The sequence below is a fragment of the Panthera uncia genome (assembly GCF_023721935.1).
Source record: "Panthera uncia isolate 11264 chromosome A1 unlocalized genomic scaffold, Puncia_PCG_1.0 HiC_scaffold_17, whole genome shotgun sequence".
Classification (NCBI taxonomy): Eukaryota; Metazoa; Chordata; class Mammalia; order Carnivora; family Felidae; genus Panthera; species Panthera uncia.
The window spans coordinates 120,264,740-120,292,551 of record NW_026057577.1 but is presented as its reverse complement, the minus strand read 5'-3'; the positions used below and the strand labels follow the sequence as shown (position 1 = coordinate 120,292,551).

Below are 27,812 nucleotides of genomic sequence, written 5' to 3'. Positions count from 1 at the left end.
ATGTCCTCTTGATGAATTGAGCCATTTATTGCCATGAAGTGTCTCCTTATCTCTGATGTATCCTTTGTTTTGAAGTCTACTTTGGATTAATATAGCTATAAGAGTTTTCCTTTGACTAGTACAGAAATAACATATATAAGTGATATATATATAAGTAGAGTATATCAGGGCTCTCCAGAGAAACAGACTCTATCTATGTATCTATCTATGTATCTATGTATCTATCTATCTATCATCTATCTATAAAATATGCTTATTATATATTTATTATGAGGAGTTGTCTTATGTGATTGTGGAGCTCAAGTAGTTCTGCAATCTACCATCTACAAGCTGTAGATCCAGAAAACCCTGGTATAAATTGCAGTCTGAGTCTGAAGCCCTGAGAGCCAGGAGCGCCAATTATGTAAGTCCCATTCAAGGGCAAGAGAAGACCAATGTCTCAGCTCAAGCAGTCAGACAGTGCCCATCCATACTGGGGAGGGCCATCTGCTTTACTCAACTCACCGATTCAAATGCCAGTGTCTTCTTGAATCACCCTCACAGACATACCCAGAACAAATGTTTAACTAGATACCTGGGCATCCTGTGGCCCAGTCAAGTTGACACATAAAATTAACTCACAGGTCCACTCCTGGTAAACGTGGCACCTATACGCATCTCCAAAATGTACTTAGTTTCCAAAGAAGGATAATAACAAGGTCATAATTCTACCTAACGTAATATAACTGAAAACATAGTAACTCCTTCCTCAGAGAGGAGGCAAAGAAATTGAGTGATGTTGACTCTCCTTCCTGATATTCTATAACTTAAGTACTGTGATGTAAAATTAATAATACTTAAATACTATGATATAAAGTAAATAATTTTATGTTGTGTGATATAGAGATAGCAAAGAAAATAATGATATTTGCAAATACACAACACACACTTGTAACAGAATAAGGAGGAAATACTCATGACAGTCACAGTCCTCATTTCTGTAACTGGTCATGTGGTTCTACCTGGCATTTATAACTTCTCTCTTCTGCTACCCAATCTGTACTCCGTTCACCTTCAGCAAGCACCTCAGCTAGTTGTGGTTTTTTTTACCTGATGGAGTGACCCATATCTTTATTGCTGAATGGTATGGACCATTAATAGTCCTTCCTGGATTGGGTTGTTGTAGTTTTTCATTGACCTTAATCACAGGGCATAGTAATACTATGAGATGCCCTAAGGGAGCTCCTGTATTCCAGACATATTCTTCTTTACCTTCATTGTGGAGTGGTAGTCCAATTTTCCTTTGGCAATCCGGATTAATCACCCCATCCAGCACAGTTATTTCTTCTCTTCCTGTTGACTCAGAGGCATAAGGAGTCCAAAGTGGCCAGATGGCAGGTGACTCTAGCCAAATAATTGGACATAGCCCATGAATCAGTATATAATCACACACCTGGCCATTTCTGCTTCTAGGAAAAGTGAACAGCTGAGCGCATTGCCCAAAGTTCTGCCCTCTGGGAGGATTTCCCTTCACCACTGTCCTTCAGGGCTATCCCAGAGAGGCATTGATGACATTACACTGATTGGACCAGATAAGAGAGAAAGAGCAGCTAGTCTTCAACCACCACTGGATGTGCTGGATCATATGGCTCAAGTAGCACAGCAGCCCAGGCCTGTTGCAGAATCTTTTCTTGTTCTACGATCCACTCAGCCCTGGCAGCTTTTGGGTCAGTCAGTAAATGTACTAGAGTAACATCCCCAATTGAGGAACATGTTGCCTCCAAAATCTAAAGAGGTCCAGTAGGCATTGTGCCTTTCATGGTTGTAGGAGGGGCCAGATGCAACAACTTATCCTTCACCTTAGATGGGACATGTCGACATGCTCTAGCACTGGCCTCCTAAAAATTTCACTGAGGTCCTTGAATTTATTCAGATTTCTTTCCCACCCTCTGATATGCAAATGTCTTACCAATAGGTTTGGACTAGCTGCTATTTCTTTCTTATTTGGTCCAATCAGTGTAATGTCATCAACGCAATGAGTTGGTGTGATATAGAAGAGAAAGGTGATTGAGATCTCGGTGAACTAAATTACAACCTAAATTCCACTTGATCATGGTATATGGTCCTTTAAATGTGCTGTTGAATTTTGTTTGGTAATACTTTGTTGAAGATTTTCACATCTAGGTTTATCAGGAAAATTGGTCTGTAATTTTCTTTTCTTGGGGCTTCCTTTCTGGATTTGGTATCAGGGTAATTCTGCCTTCATAAAATGATTTTGGAAGTGTTCCCTTCTTTTCTCTACTTTTTGGAAGAGTTTGAAAGGATTGGTATTAATTCTTCTTTAAATGTTGTGTATAATTCACCAGTGAAGCTGTCTTGTCCTGGACTTTTGTTTGTTGGCAGGTTTTTGATGACTAATTCAATCTTCTTACTAGTAATTGGTCTTGTCATTTATTCTCATAATATTTCCTTAGTCCAAAAGCCTATCACTACTATCTGATTTACCAGTTTATCTACTCTGTTAATCACATGCCAAAGTACAGCTTTTATCATTTTACTACCTTGATCAAGAACTTCTTTTGGCTACCCACTATCTTCCAGATACAGTATAACTTGATTTGTCATTCAACATTTGGCCCTCTGCTATTTAGCCATCTTTATTTCTTAATAAAACATTTCTGTTATAGTCCTATAGGGTTTTATTCTTTTACAGAATAAAACATTACAGAATGTTATAGACTGGAAACTGGCTAGGCCACAAGTCCTGCCATAGGCCTGTCTACCCTCATCCACAGGCCTGTGCAGAACCTCTGAGCGTTGGATGTGAGGTAATTAATGATTTTCTTATGATTCCACTGGGATCAGGGTAAAGATAAATTCCTACTGCCCCTCTACTCTCTGAAAAACAAGTCCTCATTAACCTATCCTTCAGGCTAATAATGAGCAATTTTCCAGGCTCTCCAGCTCCAAGGTAGAGATTCTTTTTGACCACTGTGCATTTAGGAAGGTGTTAGGGCATTGGTCAATTTAATCCTCTGGATTTACCTCTGAGACTATTTGGAGGAAGTGATAGGTAATGTAGAAGGATTTCTTATCTTATGTTTTTTTGGTGGCTCCCAAATTGAAAAAGAAGCTATGAGTCACATGTATTTATAAAATTGTGTTCTCCAAATTTATCTTGCTTTCAGGATAACCACATAATTCAATAAATAAAATCCAGGACAGTTTGTCCAGAAGAAATACAAATAAGTAAGGACGTTTTGTTGAGAAAATAAAGTTTGACTTTTACTTAAAGTAAAAGGAAGAAGCAAATGCCATTTCTCATGTCATGACTTGGCATGTTTACACACACACACACACACACACACACACACAATGAATCCCATTGTCTTTCTCTCATATTGTTCTTGACTCTATCCATGTTTTCTATTGTCCCAGTTTTAGGGATACCTGTAAAAAATGAGTAAGAAAGAGAAATTCAACAAGTGATCATTCCCAGAGTGCAGCCATACAAAATTGCTTATCAGAAAGTTGTTCTCTGTCAGGGGCCTGGAGGAAAGCTCGTGATTAGCTCACAGGTTACCACTATATCCAGCTGACTGTGCATTCTCTAGTCACACACTTAGGTAATCTGAAGGATAATGGTGGGATTGGGGACTAAATCTAGTAATAATAAAACACTATTAGAAAATCTTTGTTACAATCTCAAAGTGTCTTGAGGGTTCCAGAAAAAGTGCCTGGTCTTGTATTTTATGCTTTAAAACTAGGGCTGTGCAGGGACAATTCCAATTAAGCAATCCTCCTGGCTTCTTTCCCTGGAAGCCTATTTCTTTCTTCCCATCTGTGATCTTTGTTCTCCTCTTTTCTGGTAAAACTGTTTTAGCCGGGTCAGCCAAGCTAAATGTCCCTGATTTACCAGCAGAGCCCTGGCTCTCACTATGGGGTCAAAGGGCAGGGTACAGAATTGCAAAACAGTGATCCTGAGCCCTTTAAAGCAGTTCTAGTCCCTGAAGCACTCTATCGTAAAGTAAACATGAGTTGAGAAATGATTAAATGTACAAATAATAGTAAGGCAAGCAACAGGAGTGAGGAATCTGTTGATTTCTTCAATAGTACTTGAACATGCTTTTCCTCTGTAACTCTATTTCCCTGAGACCGCTCCACAAGTATTTCTCCCTTGGGTGATATGCCTGCGTTTGAACCATAAAGATGAACCACAGAGGGCCATTGGAGGACTGACTGTCAAGAGAGGTCTGGGGGGGGGGGGCTGGTGGCAATTCTGAGAGGGAATAGTAGTCGTTGGGAGGGCTTAATAGAAATAATTGTTGGGGAGAACAAAGAGATCTACGTTTTTCCTGCCACACAACCCGACTGTGGCTCAACTGTGAGGCAGGCACAGCAGGAGCGCCAGCTGCTGAGCTGGGATCTTCTGAATGGAGAGGTCGCCTCTTTTTCAGCCCCCCAAGGAGGGCAGCAGCATTCACAGGATCAGGAACACAGCCCCACGGAGGTGGTATAATCAGTTAGTTGTATATGACAGTTGCTGAGTTTACATTAACATTTGTGATTCTAATGATAAATTTATTCATATTGTTAATACTTATACTGTATAGGGCACCTGGGTGGCTCAGTCGTTAAGCATCTGACTTCAGTTCAAGTCATGACCTCATGCTGAGTTTGAGTCCCACTTCGGGTGAGCTCGAGCCCCACTTCCGGTAAGCCCTGCTTCTCTCTCTCTCTCTCTCTCTCTCTCTCCACCCCTCACTCACTTGTGCCCTCTCTTTCTCTCTCCAAAAAATAAAAATAAAAATAAAAAACATTATTTTGTATAGGTAACATTTACTTAACAATGATTCTATTCTAGGTTTCTAAATGCTTTACATATACATTAATACACTTCATCCCCACAATAGCACCTTGAAATAGATATCAGTACCCTGATTTTACAGATGTGGAAATTGAAGTACAGAGAGGTTAGATGTTTTCCCCCAAGGTACACAACTTGTAAGGAGAGTTGCTGGGATGTGAGGAAAAAATGTGTTGGGAATTCTTGTCAAGAGAGAATCCTAAGATTAGGGTTTAGAGAGATAAAGTTTCAGTGGCAATGTGTGTTTCACGTGCCCGTTCTACCTAGTTTCTTTTCTTTTTAGATTGAAGTACAGTTGACACACAATGTTCTATTAGTTTCAGGTGTACAGCATAGCGATTCGATTGGTCTGTATGTTATGCTTTGCTCACCGTAAGCATAGCTACCATTTGTCATCATGCAACACTATTACAGTACCATGTTCTACCTAATTTCTATCGATCAGTGATGAGGAAGGCTCTTTGTTGGATGCTAGGCGGGATGGAGAATAGTGGTGGAGATATATAAATTAGTATCAGACAAAGGCCTGTGTCAGTGAGTTTATACTCATGTTGAGAATATCCTACAATTCCGAGGTGACCCAGCTCAAATTCTGACTCTTTGCCCACGTTTCAAAACTGTCTTGTACAATACTGTGGCTACTAGCTACACATGGCTACTTAAGCTTAAAATTAAAAATTTAATTCCTTAGATGGACTAGCTGCATTTCAAGAGTTCAGTTGACACATGTGGCTAGTGGCTGCCATATTAGTGCGGATATAGAACGTTTCCATCGCTGCAGAAAGTTCTAGTGGACGGTGCTCTTTTGAAAAGTCTTTTGACTTGAAATAACCTGCCCAAAGACGTCGACTAAACCCATACCTCTTATTTGCTTTTTCTTGCTCTGTTTCATATATGTTATGCTTGGGAACAGCTTCTGACTTCATTAAGAATTTAATGAAAGCCATTACCCTGAAAATGCACCTACACAATTATACACAGAAATTTGCATACAACATTGGTGGTATCATGGACTCTTTGTGTAATGTTTACCCCCTGGAGCTTAGTCAATGACCCCAAAACTTAGTGGCTTAAAACAACAGAGATATACTATATGGTTTTGTGGTTCAGGAATTCAGGAGGAGTTCAGCTTAGTGATTCTGCCTCAGGACTCTTATTAGATTGTAGTAGGGTTGCCAGATTTAGTAAATAAAAGTACAAGATGCTCAGTTAAATTTTAATTTTAAATAAACAATAAATATTTTTTTCAGTATAAGTATGTCTCATGTAATAATCAGGGCATACTTTACTAAAAAATATTCACAGTTCACCTGAAATTCAAATTTAATTGGGCATTCTATATCTTATCTCATAATCCAGTCAATGTGTCAGCTGAGGTTTTAATCGTCTGAAGACCTTCAGACCCGGGGAGGGCTCATGGATCTATTTCCAAGATTGCACATTAACATAGCTAGCAAGTTAGCTCTCGTTGTTTGCAGCAGGTATCAGTTCTTTGCCACATGGAACTCTTTTGGGGCTGTTTGAGTATCCCCCTCACCTGGCAGCTGGATTCCCCCAGAGTAAGTGATTCAAGAGAGTTCAATACCATGTGTGATCTCACCTGGGAAGTCACACTTTGTAATTTCTGAAATATTGTATTGATTGCACAGGTCATCTCTACTCATTGTGAGAGGGGACAATATGAATATCAGAGACAAGAATCACTGGGGCCATCTTGGAGGCTGGCTCCATCTTCTAGAATTTAGACACAGAGTTCATAGCATATAAGTTCCAAGAGGGTAGAAGTTTTCTATTTTTTTGGTTCATAGTCGTAGCCCTAGTAGCTATAACAATGCCTTGTAAATTTTAGGCACTCAATAAATATTTGTTAAATGAATGAATAAGTGGACTCTGGCCTAAAATATCTGACCTAAAAAATTCCTAGGGCCCCTAGAAGATCGGTAGGAACAAAAGATCCTTCCCCAAAGAGGTTGAAGAAGAGATTAGAATATAGGTAACAGGAATTTGGAAAGGGATGCATCAATTGAATAATGTTGCTAATGAATGATCGTGATGGTTTGGTCGTGTCCAATGAGTACCAGCCTCTGTGTTAGAAACTTCTTGTTATGTACATGATTTCATGTATGTAACCTTTCATGTAGGCATTGTGAAAAAGGGTCAGGAGTTATGATTCAGATGCTGTGAAGAAGATTAACACATGCATGCACACACACACGTACATGCACACACATACACACACACACACGCCATTCAAAGGAAGGAATGCTCTGGGATAACGACAGAAAGAAAACCATGAGATTTAATACAATGCCAGAATGGGTCTTTTGTAGAAAAGTACCGGGCATAGCCTCGACACAGAAATTACAACCTGAGAAAGGACGCACAGGTTCAAGTTTATTGTAAGACTGCTTTTTAGAAAGTAAAGCGTGTGGGTAGTAATTCAAGGCTGGCAGAGATAATACAGAACAGGGCTATGTGTGGCAATAACAGTAGTCCTTTTCTTAATGGCAGCAGAACTGTTTCCAGTTCTGTCATTTTTTGATATCTGCTGGGACATAATATTCCAGCTATGTGGCTGTCACTACTGAAATCACAGGTTATCCCTCAAGTGAATTTGTGGGGTTTACTTTTTACTAATGGAAGGTGGCAGGGAGACCATGGAGGGTAAGGAATATATCACTACTCCAAGATCCCTATGCTAGGCGCCATCTCTATCCTCAAAATGCTGCAAGTTTGTAGGCTGTGAGGATGAAGACAGGAGTCAGTTGTAGAAAAAGCCTAGCAGTTTATTTCCTGGTGGTTTACAGAAGGATGCTTATCTCTCTACACCTCCTCAGGAGCGTCTGCAAGGCAGCTTCGGCTGCTCTCTGGACACTGATACAGGGGTCTTGCCGAAGTGCTTGGAGCCCTGAAACAGAAAGAATAGCAAAGTTCAGTGAACAAGGAAAGCCAAGGCTCAAGCTCTGCCTCCCTGTGAGGCTCCATTGTTCAGGGTCAGCTCTATGCAGAGCCCTGGGTCCATGCTCACATTCCATGCCAACAGGTAGGATTTGGATCTGCAAGCTGAGGATCTATTTTAACACTGACATAGGGGAAGAGGAGATCCTGACCTTGTGATCAGTAGGTTTATAGACAATCAGAAAATAATGGTCTGTTGGGAATGATGCCTGCAAAGAGCTGGAGCTGGGGGTTGCTTTATACTCTGGAGAAATCCCAGGATCTAGGGAGCATTAGAGACAATAATGAGGTACTATGATTTTCAGTTTCTGGGCTCACATGGAACTTGGTGCATAATTAACTTCTCCTTCTCACAGATATTTCTCTGACAACAGGCTGCGCAGAAACTAGGGTTGGTACTCACGTGTGGTCAGTTGCTCTTTGTCTAATAACTGCACATATTGGTTGGTCAGATTGAGAACAATGGCATCTAAAATCAACAGGAGAAACAGGTGCTAATTTCATTATAGAGGAAGAGGCCATGAAAAACTGGTCAGGTTAGGCTCTGCTCCTGGTCAGAAGTTAAATGGTCTGGCTAGTGAATGAGCAAACTCTATGACTCCCTTTGTGCCCCCAGAATGATGCTGGGCTAATGTCTATTGGGTGTTAAGTGTCATGTGTGGAAGTGGTCCCTCGGCCAATGTGCATTTGGGAAAGATCACGCGGTGTCCTCGCAGGGCATGCCGGTTGTTGTCAGAGTTTTAACGTGTGTCAGATATGATCCCTGTCTTCAAAAAGTTTACAGTGTAGCTGGAGGGATCATATACATGATCCAATAAGGAATCCTTATGTTTTAACTCGGTCTTACAGGTGGCCCATTCACAGTGGGCTGGATTAGTTGGAACTGGCTTCATGATAAATTTTAGAATTTCATGATAGAAGGATCCTGAGGGATTCACTTACCTTCCTTTTATTTTATAGATCAGACAAAGAGGCAACCCAGAGAATTTAAGTGAATTGTCCAGCATCACAGAGCAGAGCCAAGGTCTGCTGGCCTCTTGACCCACACACTTTCCACTTGTATCATGTTGCTGCTAAAACTCTCAGCTTCAACTGAGCTTAAAAGGTTTACCATGGCTTATGTTAAGGGACAAGGCAAAGGAAACCATTTAGGCAGTGGCAGCCGGCTGGGAGCAAAGACTCAGGCAAAAGAAAGAGTGATGACTTGGAACCAGAGAAGCATGAGGGCCCAGTAGGGAGGAGGGTCTAGTAGGAGGAGAGGAGGTGTTGGGAAGTCAGAAGATGTTTGCAAAAGAGAACAAGTTGGTTCCTTTGAGGGAAGATGTTCCAAGAGGTAAAATGAATTCCTTTCTGGCATTTCTTTTTTGGTCACACCAGTCATACTTGTGTTCATGCTAGAGTAGCTTCCAGTCAAAGCAAAAGTGGATGGGAAGGAGCAACATAACTGAGTAGGGAGTGCAGATGTGCCCTCACCTGTGAGTTTGACAGCAGCACTCCGGATCATCTCCCAGTTGCTGCTGAAGAAGGTGAAAGAGTGTGTGTGTAGGATCCACAGGATTTCCTGGTTTCTCTTTGCCTAAAAGAGATGTATTTTACAAAGAGGACAAAGAGGGAAAGTGACTCTGTGTGAAATTTGGCACTCTGTAGGTCCTGCAAAGGGAAATCTAAAGACCAGTGAACACTCACAGAGCCATTATTTTACTGGAAGATGTCTTCTGGCCATTTCAAACCTGAATTTAATCAGAAAAGTACAGGGGGGGGGGTGGGGTAGGAGCACCTGTGTGGCTCAGTCAGTTAAGCATCCAACTCTTGATTTCTGCTCAGGTCGTGATCTCATGGTTCATAAGTTTGAGCCCTGCATCAGGCTCCATGTTGCCCATACAGAGTCTACTTGGGATTCTCTCTCTCTTTCTCTCTCTGCCCCTCCCACAGGCATTCTCTCTCTCTCTCTCTCTCTCTCTCTCTCTCTCAAAATAAATAAATAAACTTATAAAAAAGAAAAGTCCTAGGGCTTTTGGGACTAATCAACAGATGGGTTTCAGGAATCTTGAAGAACAGATCCCAGTCAGGACTTGGAAAAGAGCAGAGAGTAATGTGGCAGGACACCAAGAATCATTGCTGTCCCTCCAAGACAGTTCTGACTCTGACCAGAGATCCTTGCTGTGTTGTTTGCTTGTCTGGGATTTGCCTGGACTCTTGGCTATGGCTTTGCAGGCAGCATTTACTGCATGCTCACCAGTTTCACACAGAGTTGCCGGTAGAAATCTCTGGCCCTTGGTAGATCCTGACCATCGAGGAGATGATCTAACACCCCATAGAGTTCCTGAAGGCCCAGAAAAGGGATGCAGATGATCAGGACATCACGGCAAGCCTAAGAAACAGAGTTCTTTGAGTCACAGTCCAGAATACTGGATTGTCTTCTGGAAGAGTGGGGTGCTGCCTAGGGCTGGGAGAGTGGCAGTGGATGCCTGCAATGTGAGGGGCTTACGATCTATGCTGGCACCTTCCCAGATTCAAGGATGGAAGAACAATCTGAGAGGGCAAGAAAGAACCTAGGGCTGGAGAAGCAGTTTTCAGGTCTAGTTGGGAGTGGTGGCCTCAGATCTGGCTTCTGGTCCAGCTAGACCAGCTCTCCTGGCACTTCTGGCCAAGGGGTGGGGGGTCGAAGGGGTGGGGTGGAGGTGCGGGTGTCTGTGCAAGCACCACTTACAGCTCCAATCTTGGGATTGGGATCCCAGAGGTGGAGAAGGAATGAAATCATGCTCTTTTTTATTTCTTCCGCAAAAAAAATCTTCCACCTTCTTCCTGTTAGGGATGCCAGATTCTCAAATAAGAAGATGGCAGTCAGTCTCACATCATCCTGCTCCTGTGACGACAGATGCATGTCATGGGTGAGTCCCCATCACAGGCTATTCCCGGCCTGTGTCCACCCCCCACCCTGCCCTGTCCCACTTCAGCAGAGGGAGGCTGTGCCCCGGGCACTGGTGCGCTCCAGTCACTGCCCTCATGTGTGCCAAGAACACTCTTTCTTTTGCAGAAGCTCTGCACTCACACTCCACGAGTTTAAATGACCATGGGTCTGGGACTTGGTTTCTGTCAGTTGAGTAGCTACTGGGGAAACATGACCACAGGGACGGTAAACAGGCCAGGGAGGGTTCCTGCTTATGTATTTTATGCAAATTAGCCCGACTGCACCACTAGCCTAGACTTATGGGGCTTCAAATCTAAATTGCCCAAGGCCTGAGGCTCTTCGCCAAGGTCCCAAATACTTTCCAATGTGATGAAAGGCAACTCGGAAGACCCTTGGTCTCAGAGACAGAGAATAAACAAATAGTGCTTAGCCCTACCCTTGCTTATAAGAAGTTCTGGAACTTCCTTGCTTGTTGTCCAGGACGGTTAGACAATGATTTTAAGAACCAAAGGGTGAGGTGGTGGAGAAAGATGGTCTTCTATCATCCCCCAAACCTTGCTGATACTGTTCACAGCTCTAACAAACACTGATGGATTTTCTGGAGGTTCTTTTTTTTCCTCCCGGGTCCAGAAAAGTAGTTTAAGATACCCATATAAAGGCAGAGTGATGAAGGAAAAAGTCGTTCTGAGTAGCAGAATATTATATTTTGGATTAGCGATAAACAAGGGCCAACTTTTGAAAAGCATCCCCACGAATATGAGGGGGAGAAGATAGAGAAGTATTAATTTTGGTGGCAAGATGGAATGTATCAGAAGTGGGCACAGAAGCAAAAATGACAGAAAAAAGGAAGTTGATAAAGATCTTCCAGAAAAAAGAAAGACGGCTGGTTGGGACAAGGCCAGAAAAGTTAAATGATTACATGAGACGTGACCTTATATAATGGAAAAAGAAGTAGAAATTTCAATGTACTAGAAAAAAAATTTTTTTTAAGTTTATTTATTCTGAGAGAGAGAGGGGGAGAGAGAGGGTTGGGGAGGGGCAGAGAGAGAGGGAGACAGAGAATCCCAAGCAGGCTCTGCAATGACAGCTCGATGCGGGGCTCAAACTCACAAACTGTGAGATCATGACCTAATCAAGAATTGGACGCTTTACTGACTGGGCCACCCAGGCGCCCCTAAAGGTTTTATTTTCAAGTAATCTCCACACTTAACATGGGCTTGAATTTATATCCCTGAGATCAAGAGTTGCATGCTCTCCTGACTGAACCAGCTATGCTCCCTAAAAGGTCTCTCTTTAGAAAAAAGAAAGCAAATCAATAACAAAATACCCAGAAAGGTATTTACTTTTTGCAAAATCTTTAAAATTTTCCCAAATCAAATAATAGGACCTAATGATAGGTTAAGGAATGATCAACCAATTGGATGATGAAAAAGCAGAAAAGAAGCAATGAACCTGTTGTAGGTGCTGGGAAAGATCCTAGAGTTTAGTGTCCTTGTTTCGAGTTGAGAGAATGGAGTCATAGAGAGCAAGGTGGCTGCTCAGGGACGGGGATGGGCGCAAGCAGGGACTGGAGCATGGCATGGCAGCCATATTTTCCGTCCTGCCCCTTCACTGAAGTGTCACCATGTTTTAAGAATTCCAAGAAAGTGCTTAAATATTGAAAGAAACAGAGGGGGGAAAGAAGTTTGGAAATTATAGAATTGTATGCTTAATATATAGATTAAAACTGCAGGGGCGAGGTATCATAAAGTATAGTTAAATTTATTTGTGAGAAGAGAGCATTGCCAGAGAAAAAAATAGCATGGCATTACTAAGACCTAAGTTTTATCAAACTTCATTTTTATACAAATATGATGGAATTAATACCTATTAAGGATGAGAAAGTGCTAACCTAACAACCAGCAAGACTTTAGTTGTTTTTTTTTTTCTTTTGCATAAGACTGAGAAACATTATGTTGACCACAAAACTCATAGGTGATTATTGGAGGCTCAGATCCAAGAGAATTATCATCACTGGACCAACAACAGCCTGGGGAACCTAACAAACAGGTGGGGGCCCTGAAGGGGTTGTTTCAGCTCTTTGTTGTCAAAAATTGTCATCAATGATCTGTGTAATGGAAAAAAAAAGAGAAAAGAACATCTTTGTTATTTTACAGAAGATACATCATTGGAAGATACAGCATTGAGTGGGAGCCAAGAAAGCAGTTTTGAGGACAAGATGAGAATTAAAAAGTAATGTTGATAACATTGGAGAAGGTAGCTGGAAACAAGCAGAAAGCTGCTGTCAAAGGAAACTAAAAAATACAAAACTGGAGAATTATTGACTGTGGGTATATATTACAGACTAAAATCCAGAAGTCTATACAGTTAACGGATTGTCAAAGAGTCAGGAGGAAAGGGCAAGAGTTAAAAAAAAAAAAATTGGAGTGGATAAATAAAAAAATTAGACCTGAGAGGTAATTTTTCTTCAGGTTGTATTCAATACTCTGCAGGCCACATCTAGAGATACAACACAGTCACTGGCTTGTAAAATATTTAAGGAGCTGAAAAATTAGGTTTATTATGAATAATGAAGGAAATGAAGACTTTTCAGTCTGGAGACTAGAAGGTAGAAAGGTAATTTAATCAAGCTTAATGTTTAAGAGGAGGAAACCAGCAGTTTTCCATCTCCTCTGACAACAAACATGAGGAAACAGTTTTCGATTATAAAAAACAGATATAAGTTGGAGGTGAAAGAGATTTTACACTGATGACGGTGAATAAGCCAAAAATAATAATAAAATCTAGTTTTCTGGAAGGTATAAAGGAAAATGACTTTCCTCTGTTCTAGGGTCACCAACTGATCTTTTTTGAAATTTATTTCTAGGCTATTGACTAGATTGGGGGTTGGCAAGTTCTTTCTGTAAAGGGCCAGACAGTAACTAATTTAGACTTTGGGGGCCATATGGTTTCTGTAACAGCTAATCAACTCTGCAGATGAAGTGTGAAAGCAACCGTAGACAATATGTAACCGGTGAGCGTGGCTGTGCTCCGAATAAAACCTAATTTATGAAAAGATGCTCGGGGCGGGATTTGGCCCACCGGCTATAGTTTATACTGACTGCTCGATGAAGTGAACCACACAAGCATTTTGAACCTTTGAATCTTGATGTGGAAAAGAGTGTTGGAGATGACAAGGTCTTCACTGGGGCCCTTGTTCTGTGTTGAGTTCTGCGGTAATTTTTGGGAATGACACAGGACAGAGAGGAAAGCTGTGAAAGGGAATATACGTGAGGGTATTGCCATTATGGGCAAGTGGAGCTCAATCCATGTGATGGGTGAGGAAGCTGGGAAATTTATTTGCAAACTTTTGTTTCTTATTGTTTATTTCCTGATTGTTCTCATTTGTCTGGCCCACCTTGCTCAGAGCAATCCTGATTCCCAGGGCAGAGAGTACCCTCAGGCTGAGAGAGAGGCAAGAAGCCAGCAGCCTGCATAAGAACTGTACAAGTGACCTCTGTGCAGGTGACCTGTGTGCGGGTGACCACAGGGGAAGGCCAAGGAATATGGATGGGACACCAGCATCGCCTGCTACCAGCACCACCTGAATCTCTTTCTGTTCACTCGCTCCTGGGAGGGCAGAATTCTGAACAGACTCACTTACGTCTTCAAAGAAGGTTCTAGTTTGCAGCACTATTTCTTTGAAGTAGAAGCTCACATCCCGGTCTGTGAGCAGCTCCAGGATCTTTTTTAGAGCCTTCAAGCTTTCACAGACAACCTCGGTGCGGGCCAGGTGATATAGGCCTCTGATGATAGATTCCAGTATTATCTGCTTATGCTTCTTCACCTATTTGGAAATAAGGTCTCATAATCTTGAAAATTGTTCTCTGTGCATCTAGAATAGGGTAGGAGACTCCCAAGGAAACTGGAATTCTGTTAGGGTCACATACTTCAACTCGAGAGATACCACTGTAGCAATTTCTTTTGGATTTTTACTTAATTGCTATACAAGCACGAGGTGTGGGTTAGTAAATAGTTATTTTAAACTCTGATTAAGTGTCCCCCGCACCTACCCCAACTCCCTTTACCTTGTGAGGGGCTCCAGAAGTTGTATTACCAAGCCCTCGGATGGCCATTTGCCTCAAAATGGCGTTGGAGTCCCAGGCACTCTGATCCATCAGGATCAGCACTTCCCGTAGATTCCCATGCTTCCAAAGGATCGGCTCCTTCATGAGCTGAAAACAACCACTTCACCCCTTTAGTTAAAGGAGTGGCCTCTCTTCAGGAGAATGATAAGTGCATCATAACTACAGTTAAAGACTAGCACCCGGCTGCTCTTGGAGCAGGGGAGAAAGCCCTCAGGTGAATCAGCAAGTGTGGCAGAAATGAATCTCTCTATTTGAGCAGCCCACAGGCCAAGGTTACATGGTGATGAGAACCACACTACCCAGTTAAGTAGGATGTCTCTAATCTAAATGGAAAAACAGGAAAACGGGAGTTACTGGCAATGTTCTTTCTCCGGGTTGTCTGGGGCAACCTTTATGGCAGGGTGTGAGGGGACAATAATATAGTTCTTGGTTACTTTTTGTTTTGTCCCTGTCATATCTATCATCCACCCTTCTCTGTCCTGGGAGGTTGGTTCCGGCAGACTGGAGCGAAGGAAGAGGTTTGGGTGAGTTCTTTTTCCTCTCTCGTTCCCTTCTCAGGTACTGTATTTCTGGCGGCGGCTGAATCTCTGTACTACCAAAGCTCTCCTGAAGGGCCCTCTTCTGGGGTTCCAGCTCCCACTGAACTGCTGACCCTAAGAGAAATGCCCCCAAGGGGACCCAGAGAGCCTGCTGGGCAGTGACATGACTGTTCTCTCTTGCCTCAGAGAAGAAAGCTGTGCCGGTTATCCGGTAGTTCTCCGAGGAGGAGGTGAGAGATGCAAACAGTTGCTCCATGATGTCTAGTATGACTCCATGTTGCCACAGCGCCATGCTCCTAGAAAATGCAAGGCGCCGATTGTAGCAGAGACTTTTTTCTTTCTAAACAATGGAGGAGATTTTAGTCTATTTCTCTCTCAGGGAAATAAATGATCTAAAAAGGAATGTTCCATGAAAGAGCACTAAGGATTTGGGCTCTTCCCACCATCCCTTCCCATCTGCCTTTGCTCTTTCTTCCCTATTTTTTCTCCTGGACTACAGATCCTGGGTGAGTCCATTGCTTCCAGTAAAGTTGCCTACATGGCAGTTTTTACTCTGTTTTTAATTTTTCTCCTTTGTATCCAGTTCTTAAATGTCCACACATTACCTGGACAGTGCACATACTCCTACATGGTGGGTACTGGGGCTGCTGAGAAGGGTCCATAGGTTGTCCCCCTCATCAGATTCCTTGGCAAGGCCCTCTTTCATGGCTTGGGCTTGCACACACTTCAGAGTTGTGACTGAGAGCCTGAAGGAGACAGTGGGCACCACAAAAGTAAGTCAACCCCATACAGGGAGTTGTGAATCCCAAGTTCACTCTTTCTGTTCCCCACAAGGCTGCTTCACCCTGGATGAATGGATGTTGTGTGAGGAAAAACACCAGACAGCCTGATCTCACACTTCAGTTTTGGGGCCAAAGGGGACACTGAGGTGATTTGGACCAGTAAATAATGCCACAAAATTTTGTTAACCTCTCATGAGAAAATAAAGCCCTAAAGATGGAAAGTGCCAAATACTATATTTCACTGATTCTGAAACAGCCCTTCAGAAGCAGGATGCGGCTTGCAATGGATAGCGTGTTATGACAGTTGGCCAGACAGTGGTTGTGGTGTAGTTGTTATTACCAGTGCGTGCACACGAACATGCATGGATTTAGGCATGGTTGTTTATACTGTTGTCATGTTGGTAACATTGTGTTATTGGAACTACATGTGTTGGGTCTAACCGTTGTTTAAAATGTCTTTACAAAGTGGATTTGAGGGGTGCCTGGGTAGCTCAGTCTGTTAAGCGTCTGACTTCAGCTCAGGTCATGATCTCACAGTCTGTGAGTCTGAGCCCTGTGTCGGGCTCTGTGCTGACAGCTCAGAGCCTGGAGCCTGCTTTGGATTCTGTGTCTCCCTCTCTCTCTACCCCCCCCCCACTCACACTCTGTCCCTCAGAATGAATAAATGTGAAAAAAAAAATTAAAAAAAAAAAACTAAGGTGGATTTGACATTGGAATGAAAAGTTATGCAAAAGGGCACAGAAACAGAGCATTGTGATGTAGGATCAAAATGTGCAGCTAATAATTCTCAAAGAGCTCTTTGAATAAATACATAGTAAAAAATTTAAAGTATAACAAAGCATTGATTCATGGCTTAATCAGGATTCTTTCTTTCTTTTTCAATAGTGCACAAAATAATTTTGCTTCCTTCAATTGGTGATATCTTAAATTTAATAAAATATGGTATTTATTTCTATTTTTCTTCTTTCCTTGGTGGCATTGACTATCCCAGAATTCCAGCTTTCTTTGAAGGGTCTCACTGAGAGAAAACAAATGGAGCAGAACAGGCTCTCTATGGAAGCAAACAGAGCTGCTATTCGTTGTTATGTGACCATTCTGGGCAACTGTACTGGGTACTGCTCAGGGAGGAAGAGTAACAGGGCTCAAGGGCAGTGTGGAGACTCGTTGCCTCATGGGTAATTGAGGCCACGCCAGGAGGCATAGGCGTTGACTAACAGAGCCCCTCCTCTAGAGTCTGGGGTCCAGACAGCTCTGGCAGGCCCTCTGGCCTGGCCATTTACCTGCAGGGGTCTGCGGTCTGCTGCCGTTCTCCCTGTGGCATCACCCGCCGCCTGCGGCTGAAGGTGGAAGTGGGCATTTTCTGGCCCAGTGTGCAGCTGGCCAACTTCAGGAGAAGAGTGAACACCTCTGGGTACAAGCTTGTGACAGGGGTGCCTGCCGATACCACTTCATACATAGCACAGGCCACCTGAGGGGAGAAAGGACTTCGTGGTCAAACAGGCTCCTTTCCTCCAAGGACATCTCCCTGGTCTGACCTTAAAGTTGTTTTCTCCCCAAAGGATTGCTTTCCAAGTTGACCGCACTCATACTCAAAACGAAACGAAACGAAACGAAACGAAACGAAACAAAACAAAACAAAACAAAACACAAAAAAATGCCAGAAAAGAGGGTGTATTTGTTTGGAAACTTCTCAGCTCATACTGTGTTTCTCTCTCAGGACTATGTTCGGCAACTCCAAACTCTAGGGGGCACCAGTCAGGTGAAATGAAATCTTTTCCAGCATTGAGGTCTTGCAAAGGGGTGCTTTGGATATCTTAAGACTAATTTGTAAATACGGACCCACAGATTTTCTTTGGGATGATGAGAAATTTGCTTCTAAAAGTGATCAGCCACAGACAAAACTGCTGCCATATTTGTCCAACTAACTCCAATTAACTGGAGCCGATTTAAAATCAGGGTATAAGAGGGGAAGAAGTATGATTAATGCTACATCACCAAGGTTCAGGTGGGGACAGACCATGGAGTGGGACACAATTCCAGGTATGCGATGGGTTGTCCAACTCACTGAAATCGCCTCCAGCCCAGCTACGTCATCTTCTAATTCATTCTCAAGTTTGTCTGTTAAGGCTCTCAAGAGCTTACCACTGGAGGCTGTGTTCTCAGCCAGAGCCTTCCACAATGTCTTTGTGTCCCTAGGGTGGTAAGCCAGGAAGCTGATAAGAAACAACTCTTTGGAATATGAGCTTTTTCATCTGTTCCCCTCTAAAACCACATTATGACTAATCAAAATTTCAAGGACAGATGGCGATGCTAACATGCCAGGAGATGATAAGGATGTGTTATTTAACAGTCCAGCATTCTGGACTTGGGTTACTGAGGTTTGTTAATGTCCTTTAAGGCACAAACCTCTCACATAGGTGAAATTCAAGGCAACCAGAAAGAAGAGAAATACTCATTTTCTAATATTCACTTATTCCTATGATGTATTTTTTTAAAAAAGAAATCTTATCATATTAGGAGGATATGTATATGAAAAACACTTGGAAAAACATTATTTATGATTCAAACACCATTTTTGAACTTATTATTTAGGTGAGATGTTCTCAACCTTTCTTTTTACTCTCTTTCTCTCAAACCACAAATTCTTCCTCAGTGCGGATTAGCATTTCCTGGGAGAAGGAATGAGCTCCGTTAGAATCTACCTGTCAAAGGGCAGAGGCTTCTGTAAAAGGTTAGCAACAACTGCATCCATGTGAAAGCTGGCTATCTGAGAGATGGCTTCCAGCATAAACTGAAAACTTTCTTCCTTTTGTCTGAGGACTGGCATGTGATAGTAAATCATGTTCAAGATCTCCAACAGCTAAAAAAAAAAAAGTCCAAATCAAACATTAAATTGCCATTTTCCCTCTACTATATGGCTTAGGACACATATAGTCAGCATATTAATCATGGGTAGTTGATGAATTATATAATCATGTTAGAAACACTAGTTAATTCTATGCATGGCCTATCTCTTACTCACGAGGATTGTAGGTATATTGGGTATTTATTCCTAAGTCAATGTAGCAAATATTTAGTGAAAGACTGCATTATGCCAAGTGTTGTGCTAGGCATTGTGGGGGATTTACCAAAGAGGAATACGATGTAGCCCTTTCTCAAAAGGAATGAATGTTCTAAGAAAGAATACCAGCCATATATCCAAAGGCCTGTGCACCAGGCAGTATATGACAAATGTACACAAGAGGTTCACAAGATTGTGAGGGAACCCAGAAGTAACTGAGGTCACTTTGGAGGGACACCTGATGTGGGTCTTGAAGGATATATAGAAATTTCAAAAGGCAAGGTGGGGATGGTGGGGAAAGTCATCCTCATCCCAAAGAAGAATATAGATAAAGATGTAAAATAAAAAAGCATGATAATGGATGAAGCACAAAAGATTTTTAGAGCAGTGGAAGTATTCTGTATGTTACTGCAATGGTGGATATGTGCAATTATACGTTTGTCAATACCAACAGTTAACTTTAAGGGAAACTGTGGACTTTGAGTGATAATAATGTGTTGATGTAGGTTCATCGATTGTAACAAATGTACCACCATGTTGTAGGATGTTGATGGTAAGGGAGGATACATGTGTGTGGGGAGAGGAGGTACAGGGCTCTATGCCCAATTTTGCTGTGAGCCTAAAACTTCTCTAAAAAAAAAAATATATATATATATATATAAAAAAAAACTAGCATGAGAGCATGGGCCCCAAGCAAATATGGCAAACATTTCTGGAACAAGAGAATGGTCCAGTTTGGAACACAGAGAAAATGAGGGTGATAAGAGAAGATAACTTGACAGAAAAGATGAAGCCAGATCCTAGAGAACACTGAAGGTCACCTTCCAAATTTGGATGTGAATCTGTGGGCAGCAGGAAATGATATTATACATTTGGATTTTTGACATGGAGAAGGGCATATCTATCTGCTAGTAGCTTTGCTTCTAGTAGATATTTCTCTTGTTTATTTTGGATAGATATTTTTAGGTTAAACATGACATTAACTCTGAATTAAAATTCTTTAAACATAAATATCTGGCAAACATGATTACCACAGAGTCCCATTAGGGGAGGATTTAGGTCCCTATTGCTCCCTTTTAATGCCAAACACACAAATACAACAACATTCCAAATTTATGAACCTTTGATCTTCCCATGTCCAGTATAATGCCTGCCACATAGTACACACTCAGGAAATTTTTTAAAAAACTGATTGGAGAGTAATTAGCACAGAAATAATTTCTAAAGGTCATACTTTGGAGAATTCTTTAATTTAGGGTGGTTGACCCGGGACATGGGGACCATAACTTCTTTCACCTATAGGAGGTGCCTTCATTGAGTTAAAGATTTTCTTCCTCCTTATTAATCTTTGAATTGCCTGAATTTTGTTTCCAACCTCAAGAGAAAGGCTAGAGCATCCCCATTTGGAGCTCTTAACCAAGCTTCCTGAGCTCAAATCCTTTTCACTCTGCCTAACTCTCCAGCTGGGAGTAAGGACTAAGGACTTTCCCTCAATCAGTTCTTCAATGACACCTTCCTTACCAGAAAACAAACCCCAAGGTGTGTGGAAGAGAAGCCTGAAGAGAGGCAGTGGAATTAGAAACTCTACTGATCCTCAGTGGTCATCCCAAAGGTGATCCACACAGTCACCCTCATCCTTATAGATCTAACAGTCCAGTTTTCCCGAATCCAAATGCCCTTGGTAGAGAGCTGCTGTCTCTGGCCAAAGAGTGACAGTTGGGAAAGACTTTTTGATCACAGACTAGCGAGGCAATTGAGACAGGCTGAGACAACATGAGCCTGGTTGTTAATACACAAGTTGGGTCTCTGCTGAGGCCTCCCGAGGCTATGCATGCTCTTGCTTATTTCCCAACAGAGGACAAACTGGGAAGTAGCAATCAACTTGGCATTTCAGAAGTGTTAGAATTCTGCTCGATGGTCAAACTGGCTGTCAGTTCACCTGTTCTTCCAACGCAGCTCCCTGCTCCTTCAGGGCAGCAACCATCCATATGCCACAGGCCTTTGTACAGGTGGGGTTAAGGGTCTCCAGACCATCCAGGGTTTCCTCCAGGAACATTAGAATTTCTTCATTTGGGATGAGTTTACTGACGATCTGAGAATGTACCCAGAAAGATTCATGTTATCAATCACCTCACTTCATGCAACATGCTGCTACTGTTTGTTTTAAGATATTGGAAACCACTGGAATTTCCAAACAGCACATGATTGGAACTATAGAAACTACTAAAACAGATAGAGACAATACCCTACAACCTCTAGGTAAACTTTTCCTACAGTTGTCCTTTTATCATTTTATATTTATTGAATCCCAAGCCTCCTGAGGCAATTTCTTCTCCAAACTTATAGTGTACTCCACAAGGGAAAAATAATGTATAAATTTTGTATAACAATTTATATGATATAAATTACTTCAGCATACATTTCATATATCACAGAAATATGTCTGGGGTATGCCAAAGAATAGCTAAGGCTTGGGAATTTAGGAAAGTCTATCACCAGGTACTAAGTGCCATGCTGAATAACAGGTGTCTCACAGTTTCCATAAAAGTATGAATTGTTATGATCCCTGTCTTTTACTCTTTCATGTTTCAAAATTAAGAGTAGTCAAAAGTTCTAGAAAATAAAAACTTTGCAATTTGGTCTCTAAGTACAAGAACTATACAGAATGGGTGATAGCAGTGTGTGAGTATGAGTGTGCGTGTGCGTGTGTGTGTTTGTGTGTGTGTGTGTGTGTGTGTGTGAACACATATGCATGCGTGCATGAGTCCTAATGAAAATGCAGGCTGGCAGGTGAAAAGTTAGCAGTTTGAATGAATTCCAGGAACATTGTCTGGGGCTTTAACCAAGCAAGATGGTTGTGATTATGAGTTTGTAGGTATGAAAACATTACTATTTACAACTGACTTCCCTCTGCATTAAGTGACCTGATGATTGATATTTAATAGTAATGTTCTTGAAAGGAAATGAGTCCCTTTTCATGAATAGTTGCATGTCTCAACCAGTTTCTGAGTCATTTTTGTTCCAAGATCAAGGGACCAGACTGCCGCATCTGTTCTATGTAACACCAAATACCTGCTTGGGCTCCAAGCTCAATGGTTATCTGTTTTTTCCTCATATTGGTATGGATGATGGTTTAGCAAGAAAGGAAGGAGGGGAACTCATGTTTTTGGGTACTTATCATGCATCAGACACTTTCTTAGGCATTTGACCTATGTTTCCTCCGTGCCCCTCAACTGGCCTCTCTCCCTTATTCTGGACACTTTCTTGTTGTTTCTGCTGCTGTCACTTTAGTCCAAGCCACCTCCTTGTAGTTTCCTCCAAACTGACCTCATTAATTTCACTCCTGCTGGCCTGTATTGTAGTGTGAACACAGCAGCCAGATGACCCTCTGAAATAGAAGTCTGATCATGTTCCTTCTTGCAGGAACACACCTAGCCCATACAGGGCTTGTGCAAATTAGGAAAAGACACCTGTCCTCAAGACAGTTCACTTCTCTCTGTAAATATATGGACATAATGACTGATTTTGTTGGAACTTTTACTGCCATCTGTGGATAACTACCTTAAAATACATAAATATCTACAATGTTTACATTAGGAATGATGCTGCCTCACATGAAGAGCCCTTGTGCATCTCATATCTGGCACAATTGGACATAGTGCTTCAACTTATGCTCAAAACCCTGTGCTGGCTTTTATTTCCAACTGGAGTAAAAGTCAAAGTCTTTGGAGCATCTGGGTGGCTCAGTCGGTTAAGCATCTGACTCTTGGTTTTGGCTCAGGTCATGATCTCAAGGTTCGTGAGTTTGAGCCCCACGTCTGCATTGTCAGTGCAGAGTCTGCTTGAGTTTCTCTGTCTCCCTCTCTCTTTCTCTGCCCCTCCCCAACTTGTGCTGTCTCTATCTCTCTCAAAATAAGTAAATAAACTAAAAAAAAAAGTCAAAGTCTTTAACAAGACCTGGAAGGCAATTGAATCATTCCTGAGCTATCTCTTGGATCTCACTACCTCCTTATTTCTCTACCTCAGGGCCTCTGTACTTGCTTTCTCCTCTGCCTGGAATGTTCTTTTCCCTCAGTCTTCATGGTCTCCCCTTCACAGTGGCCTTTTCTAAGAAATCGCCCCTCCCTTACTCTCTATTCCCTTACTTGACTATATTTTTCTCAATTATCACTACCTGACATATTTATTTGGCTGACTCCATCCACCAGGATACAAGGTCATCCAGGGCAGGCATTTTGTCTTTTTCTATTCTTAGAGCCTAGAACAAAGTCTGGCATATGATAGGTGCACAGAACATAGTAGGCAAATGCATAAATGATTAAATAAATGAATGAATTCATTGACCAATTCTCAGAACAACTCTGAGAGGTAGGTTATGCATTTCTTTTTAAGATGAAGAGAATGGGTTTCAAGCAGTGCACACAGAATGCGTTCAATAGACTCCAAAGCTCTTGTTTCTTCTACTCCACTCCACTGCCTCCCTTACCCTGAAGAATCTTGGTTCACAATATTTCTCAGAGAATGAAATATAAGCAGCAGGTGTTGACAGGGCACATGCACCCAGGGTTAATGCATGATAGCCTAAGAGAATGGCTAGACCACTGCTCTCCTTGGTGGTGGGGCATACACAGCTTACTCATTTGGAAATCAACCCAGAACTATCTTTACATCCCTTGGCCAGTCCTCCATATCTATTACCTTTGCTATTTTAGAAGAAATCTTGATCTGGACCTGTACATCATCACACTGCAGCCCTTCCTGCAAATCCTGCAGTCTTTCCACCTCTGGGTGAATGCCTAAAATCCACAAGGGGGGACATATGCAAGAGTTTAAAGACCTGATGGGGTTGAAGAGGTTGGCCATATTGAAAGGGCAGGCGTAAAAGCAAACACGTACAGGTGATTTAGTACCATGCTAAATACTCTGCATACAATGATCTCATCTATTACTCATAAACATCATCTGAGGTAGACACTCCTGTTTTTGCAGATGAGAAAGATGAGACAGAAAGGTATAAAGTCATTTGGCCATGGTTATCTAGTGACTAAAAATAGCAGAGTCAGAATTTGAACCCTGGTCTGTCTGACATTGGTGCCTAGGCTCTGACTACTCTGCTATGCTGTTCTCTTTGTTGAGGTTCCATTTTGCAGTGAGCCACTTTGGGGAAAATGGAAAGGTAACTATTGCAATAAAAACATCAGCAACTCTGTAAATGATTGTTGGAATCAATTTATAAACCCAGACCTAAGCAGTAACGATTTTCTGCTTGTTGTTTGAATGTATAGTAATTGTGGAAACTACCACCTAAACCATTTTGTGGCGGGCATCCCAGCCCAACAGAACACACATGGACTTTGGAGTCAGACAGACCTGAGCTCACAGCCCAGCTCCACTACTTGCTGGAATGGGTACATTTCTTTCTTTTTTTGAAGTTTATTTATTTTTGGAGAGAGAGAGAGAGAGAATGAGAGGGGCAGAAAGCGAGGGAGAGAGAATCCCAAGCAGGCTCCCCACTGTCAGTGCAGAGCCCAATGTGGGGCTTGATCCCATGAACCATGAGATCATAACCTGAGCCGAAATCAAGAGTCATATACTTAGCCAACTGAGCCATCCAGGCGCACGGTGGATGGCTATGTTTCTTAACTTCAGGTCTCTTCATCTCAAAACTGATTATTAAATGGGTATTTAATTTAGCATCACACTTGTTACTTGTATTCAACGGGTGTTTCATAATCATATTCCCTCTCTCTGCCATGCTTATTCAATCCATTGAGGAAAAGAGTTAAAGTAAATAATGAAGTATGGGATTTTTTTTAATTAACAAAGAGTACTTGAGAACCTGAATTTTGCATGTTTCAGGAAAATAAAGTACCCTAAAGGAAGAATAGGTAGAACAATAATAGAGTTGAAATTCCTATCTTCCTACGAGGTTCCTCTCTGGTACGTTTCTTCTCTTCCTGGGATGGCCTCTTAGTTCTTACCTCCTTAACTCATTTTTTATTTTGTGGCTTGGTACAAGCATATATCCTTAGTGAATTATCTTCCCATACCCCAAGGGAATTTCATACCTAGTTTGACTCTGTTGAACATTATTTTTTCTTCTCCACTGACTAACCACCCCTCCTCCCCCAAGCCAAATCCCACCTTTTAGTTTTAACACATTTTTTATGTGAATTTTACAGTTGTAGTATCTCTGTGTCTCCAGCATCAGAGAAATGCTTGAAACATGGAAAGTGCTTAATAAACATTTTCTGAGTACTTAAAAGAAAGAGGAGTGGAACACAGGTGTGAGATGGCATTAAAACTTAGACCCACAACCCCGCAAGTAACCCTCAGTTTGTTCTCCATATTTATGAATCTCTTCCGTTTTGTCCCCCTCCCGGTTTTTATATTATTTTTGTTTCCCTTCCCTTATGTTCATCTTTTTGTCATATGATTTTTTGTGGGAGGGGGGATGGGCTAAATGGGTAAGGGGCACTAAGGAATACACTCCTGAAATCATTGTTGCATTATATGCTACCTAATTTGGATGTAAATTTAAAAAAATAATAAAAACTTAGACCCATGGTCCTGGCCGCGCCTGGGCTGTACAGAACTGAGCATGTGCAGTGCAAGGCCATCCTCTGTGAAGCCACTGCTGGTTGAACCTGGACCTGAGGCCCTGCTTGTTGGTTTCAGCCCGAGATTGAGGTTTTAAAATTCCTTACGTTTCCTGATATTGACACTCCACATGCACTTGGAGAGCAGAGTTTCTGTTCTGGAAGCTGGAAAAACCTCCACAAAGTTGTCTCTCTTAGAGAACTTTAGTAATAGTGCTATTTCTTCCTGAAGAAAACCTTGTGATAGAAGAAGCATTGCTAATACGCCTAAGTGCTCAGTGATTTAAACTGGACACTCTCAAAACATTTTCACCTACCCCAATGGACCTTTATAATGCATCTGTGTCATTATCTTTATTTCTAAAAATAGCAAAAAACAGAGCCATTGGGGAAAAAAGATCCAAAAGAGAGACAAATCCTAGACATAATTAATGCATTAGAATGCAGAAACGACTGAACAGCGGAAAGAGAGGGACAGAGAGACATCGATGAACAAAGAGGAAAACTGAGAACAAAAGAAAACAGGTATCTGCTCTTCATTTGTGGGTTTCTCATCTTTCCCTCACCTTTTATACAGAACAGACCAATCGTGGAGCTGGCAGCTGCTTGACGGATGGTGGGCAGGGTGTCACAGGAGTGAGGAGCCAGGAGGCCGAGGAGTGAGCCGATCTTAAAGTGTTCTGGAGCCTGGAGGATAAAGGAGATGGGGCGCAAGGTGATGGGGAGGCTTGACATCCCAGGATATTCCCAACAACACTGGAGATGAAGTCCCTTATTTTCCCCCTAAAGGTCCTTAGAATGAAACTGAATCTTGGACTTTCCCTTTAAGGGCAGTGGAAAAGTGAGCCGGCAAGCATGTAAAGGCAGCCAGATAGTTTAATCCTAGTGTCCTTGCCTCACTCTGGGGTCAGGCGACACCTCTCAGGTGCTTCTCTGGAAAGCACTCCATTCTGGGACTGGAGATCCATCATTCACAAGTTTGGGATTCCAGAGGCCTCAGCTGATCCCTACTGTCAGCAAAGGATGAAATCTATTCACTGCTGGGGATTACTTACCTCCACATCATTTGTCAGCACTTGTGCGGTGATCTGGAAGGCTCTTTCTCTTTCCCAGTCTTTTTGTGAAACAAGCCACATTCGGAGAAGCTGTTGGTCAAAGAATAAATGTCCTTTCCTTAGCACTCCTCATATTCACTCATTCTCATTCTCTGGCTCCTGCTGTCTCTGCCTCTTCTGTAACGGTGCTCACCTCCCACAAACAATTTTTTTTAAATTTTTTTTAACGTTTTTATTTATTTTTTGAGACAGAGAGAGACAGAGCATGAATGGGGGAGGGTCAGAGAGAGAGGGAGACACAGAATCTGAAACAGGCTCCGGGCTCTGAGCTGTCAGCACAGAGCCCGACGCGGGGCTCGAACTCACGGGCGGTGAGATCATGACCTGAGCCAAAGTCGGACGCTTAACCGACCAAGCCACCCAGGCGCCCCATCCCACAAACAATTTTAAGAGGACTGGCCCTACGTGGTGGGTTAAATGGGTCAGGCTGGACATCTCCCTGGGAAGAGGATGAGGTAGAGTCTGGAGTGTCACCTTGCAGCACAGATGAGGGGATGTGGGAATCAGTTTGAGCAGTGGCCCTACTCACATTGAACATTTCTTGACAGTCCTCCGCTTTCACATTATCCCACATCATGGTCCTCAGCAGCCTTCCCAGAGCATCCATGGATCGTTCGTAGAGAAACTGAAATCCAAAGTGAGCATGAGTGTCAGGCTCCAGCGGGAGAGTAGAGTCCCACTGTAGTTCTTGATTTTACTCAGGCCTCACCCCCACGTACATTGATGTGCTCCTTGTCCTTATCTGTTTCGCCTTCATCTTTGAGTTTTTCCAGAGGTGGAAGGGGAAGCAGCCTCCGAATAGTCTCTTCAAGAATATTGAGATGGTCATTTAGTGAGAGCTGAGGCTTCAGTTTGCTGAAACGAGAACCATGTA

General features: G+C 42.2%; 1 protein-coding gene across 1 annotated transcript in view; it reads right to left on the bottom strand.

Moving 5' to 3' along the window:
- Positions 1 to 7,219: 7,219 nt before the first annotated feature.
- Positions 7,220 to 27,812, bottom strand: part of MROH2B (maestro heat like repeat family member 2B) — a 79,087-nt gene continuing 58,494 nt past the window's right edge. Inside the window, exons 23-40 of the mRNA XM_049648916.1 lie at positions 27,658 to 27,793; positions 27,468 to 27,563; positions 26,879 to 26,968; positions 26,390 to 26,510; positions 23,923 to 24,020; positions 21,164 to 21,316; positions 18,866 to 19,023; positions 18,229 to 18,355; positions 17,444 to 17,631; positions 15,987 to 16,127; positions 15,563 to 15,677; positions 14,783 to 14,929; positions 14,359 to 14,541; positions 10,515 to 10,670; positions 10,041 to 10,175; positions 9,278 to 9,380; positions 8,208 to 8,273; positions 7,220 to 7,754 (exon numbers count right to left, since the gene is read on the bottom strand). Of these exons, the coding sequence (XP_049504873.1) occupies positions 7,648 to 7,754; positions 8,208 to 8,273; positions 9,278 to 9,380; positions 10,041 to 10,175; positions 10,515 to 10,670; positions 14,359 to 14,541; positions 14,783 to 14,929; positions 15,563 to 15,677; positions 15,987 to 16,127; positions 17,444 to 17,631; positions 18,229 to 18,355; positions 18,866 to 19,023; positions 21,164 to 21,316; positions 23,923 to 24,020; positions 26,390 to 26,510; positions 26,879 to 26,968; positions 27,468 to 27,563; positions 27,658 to 27,793 (2,320 nt within the window). The 3' untranslated portion in view covers positions 7,220 to 7,647. The remainder of the gene's footprint in view (positions 7,755 to 8,207; positions 8,274 to 9,277; positions 9,381 to 10,040; positions 10,176 to 10,514; positions 10,671 to 14,358; positions 14,542 to 14,782; positions 14,930 to 15,562; positions 15,678 to 15,986; positions 16,128 to 17,443; positions 17,632 to 18,228; positions 18,356 to 18,865; positions 19,024 to 21,163; positions 21,317 to 23,922; positions 24,021 to 26,389; positions 26,511 to 26,878; positions 26,969 to 27,467; positions 27,564 to 27,657; positions 27,794 to 27,812) is intronic.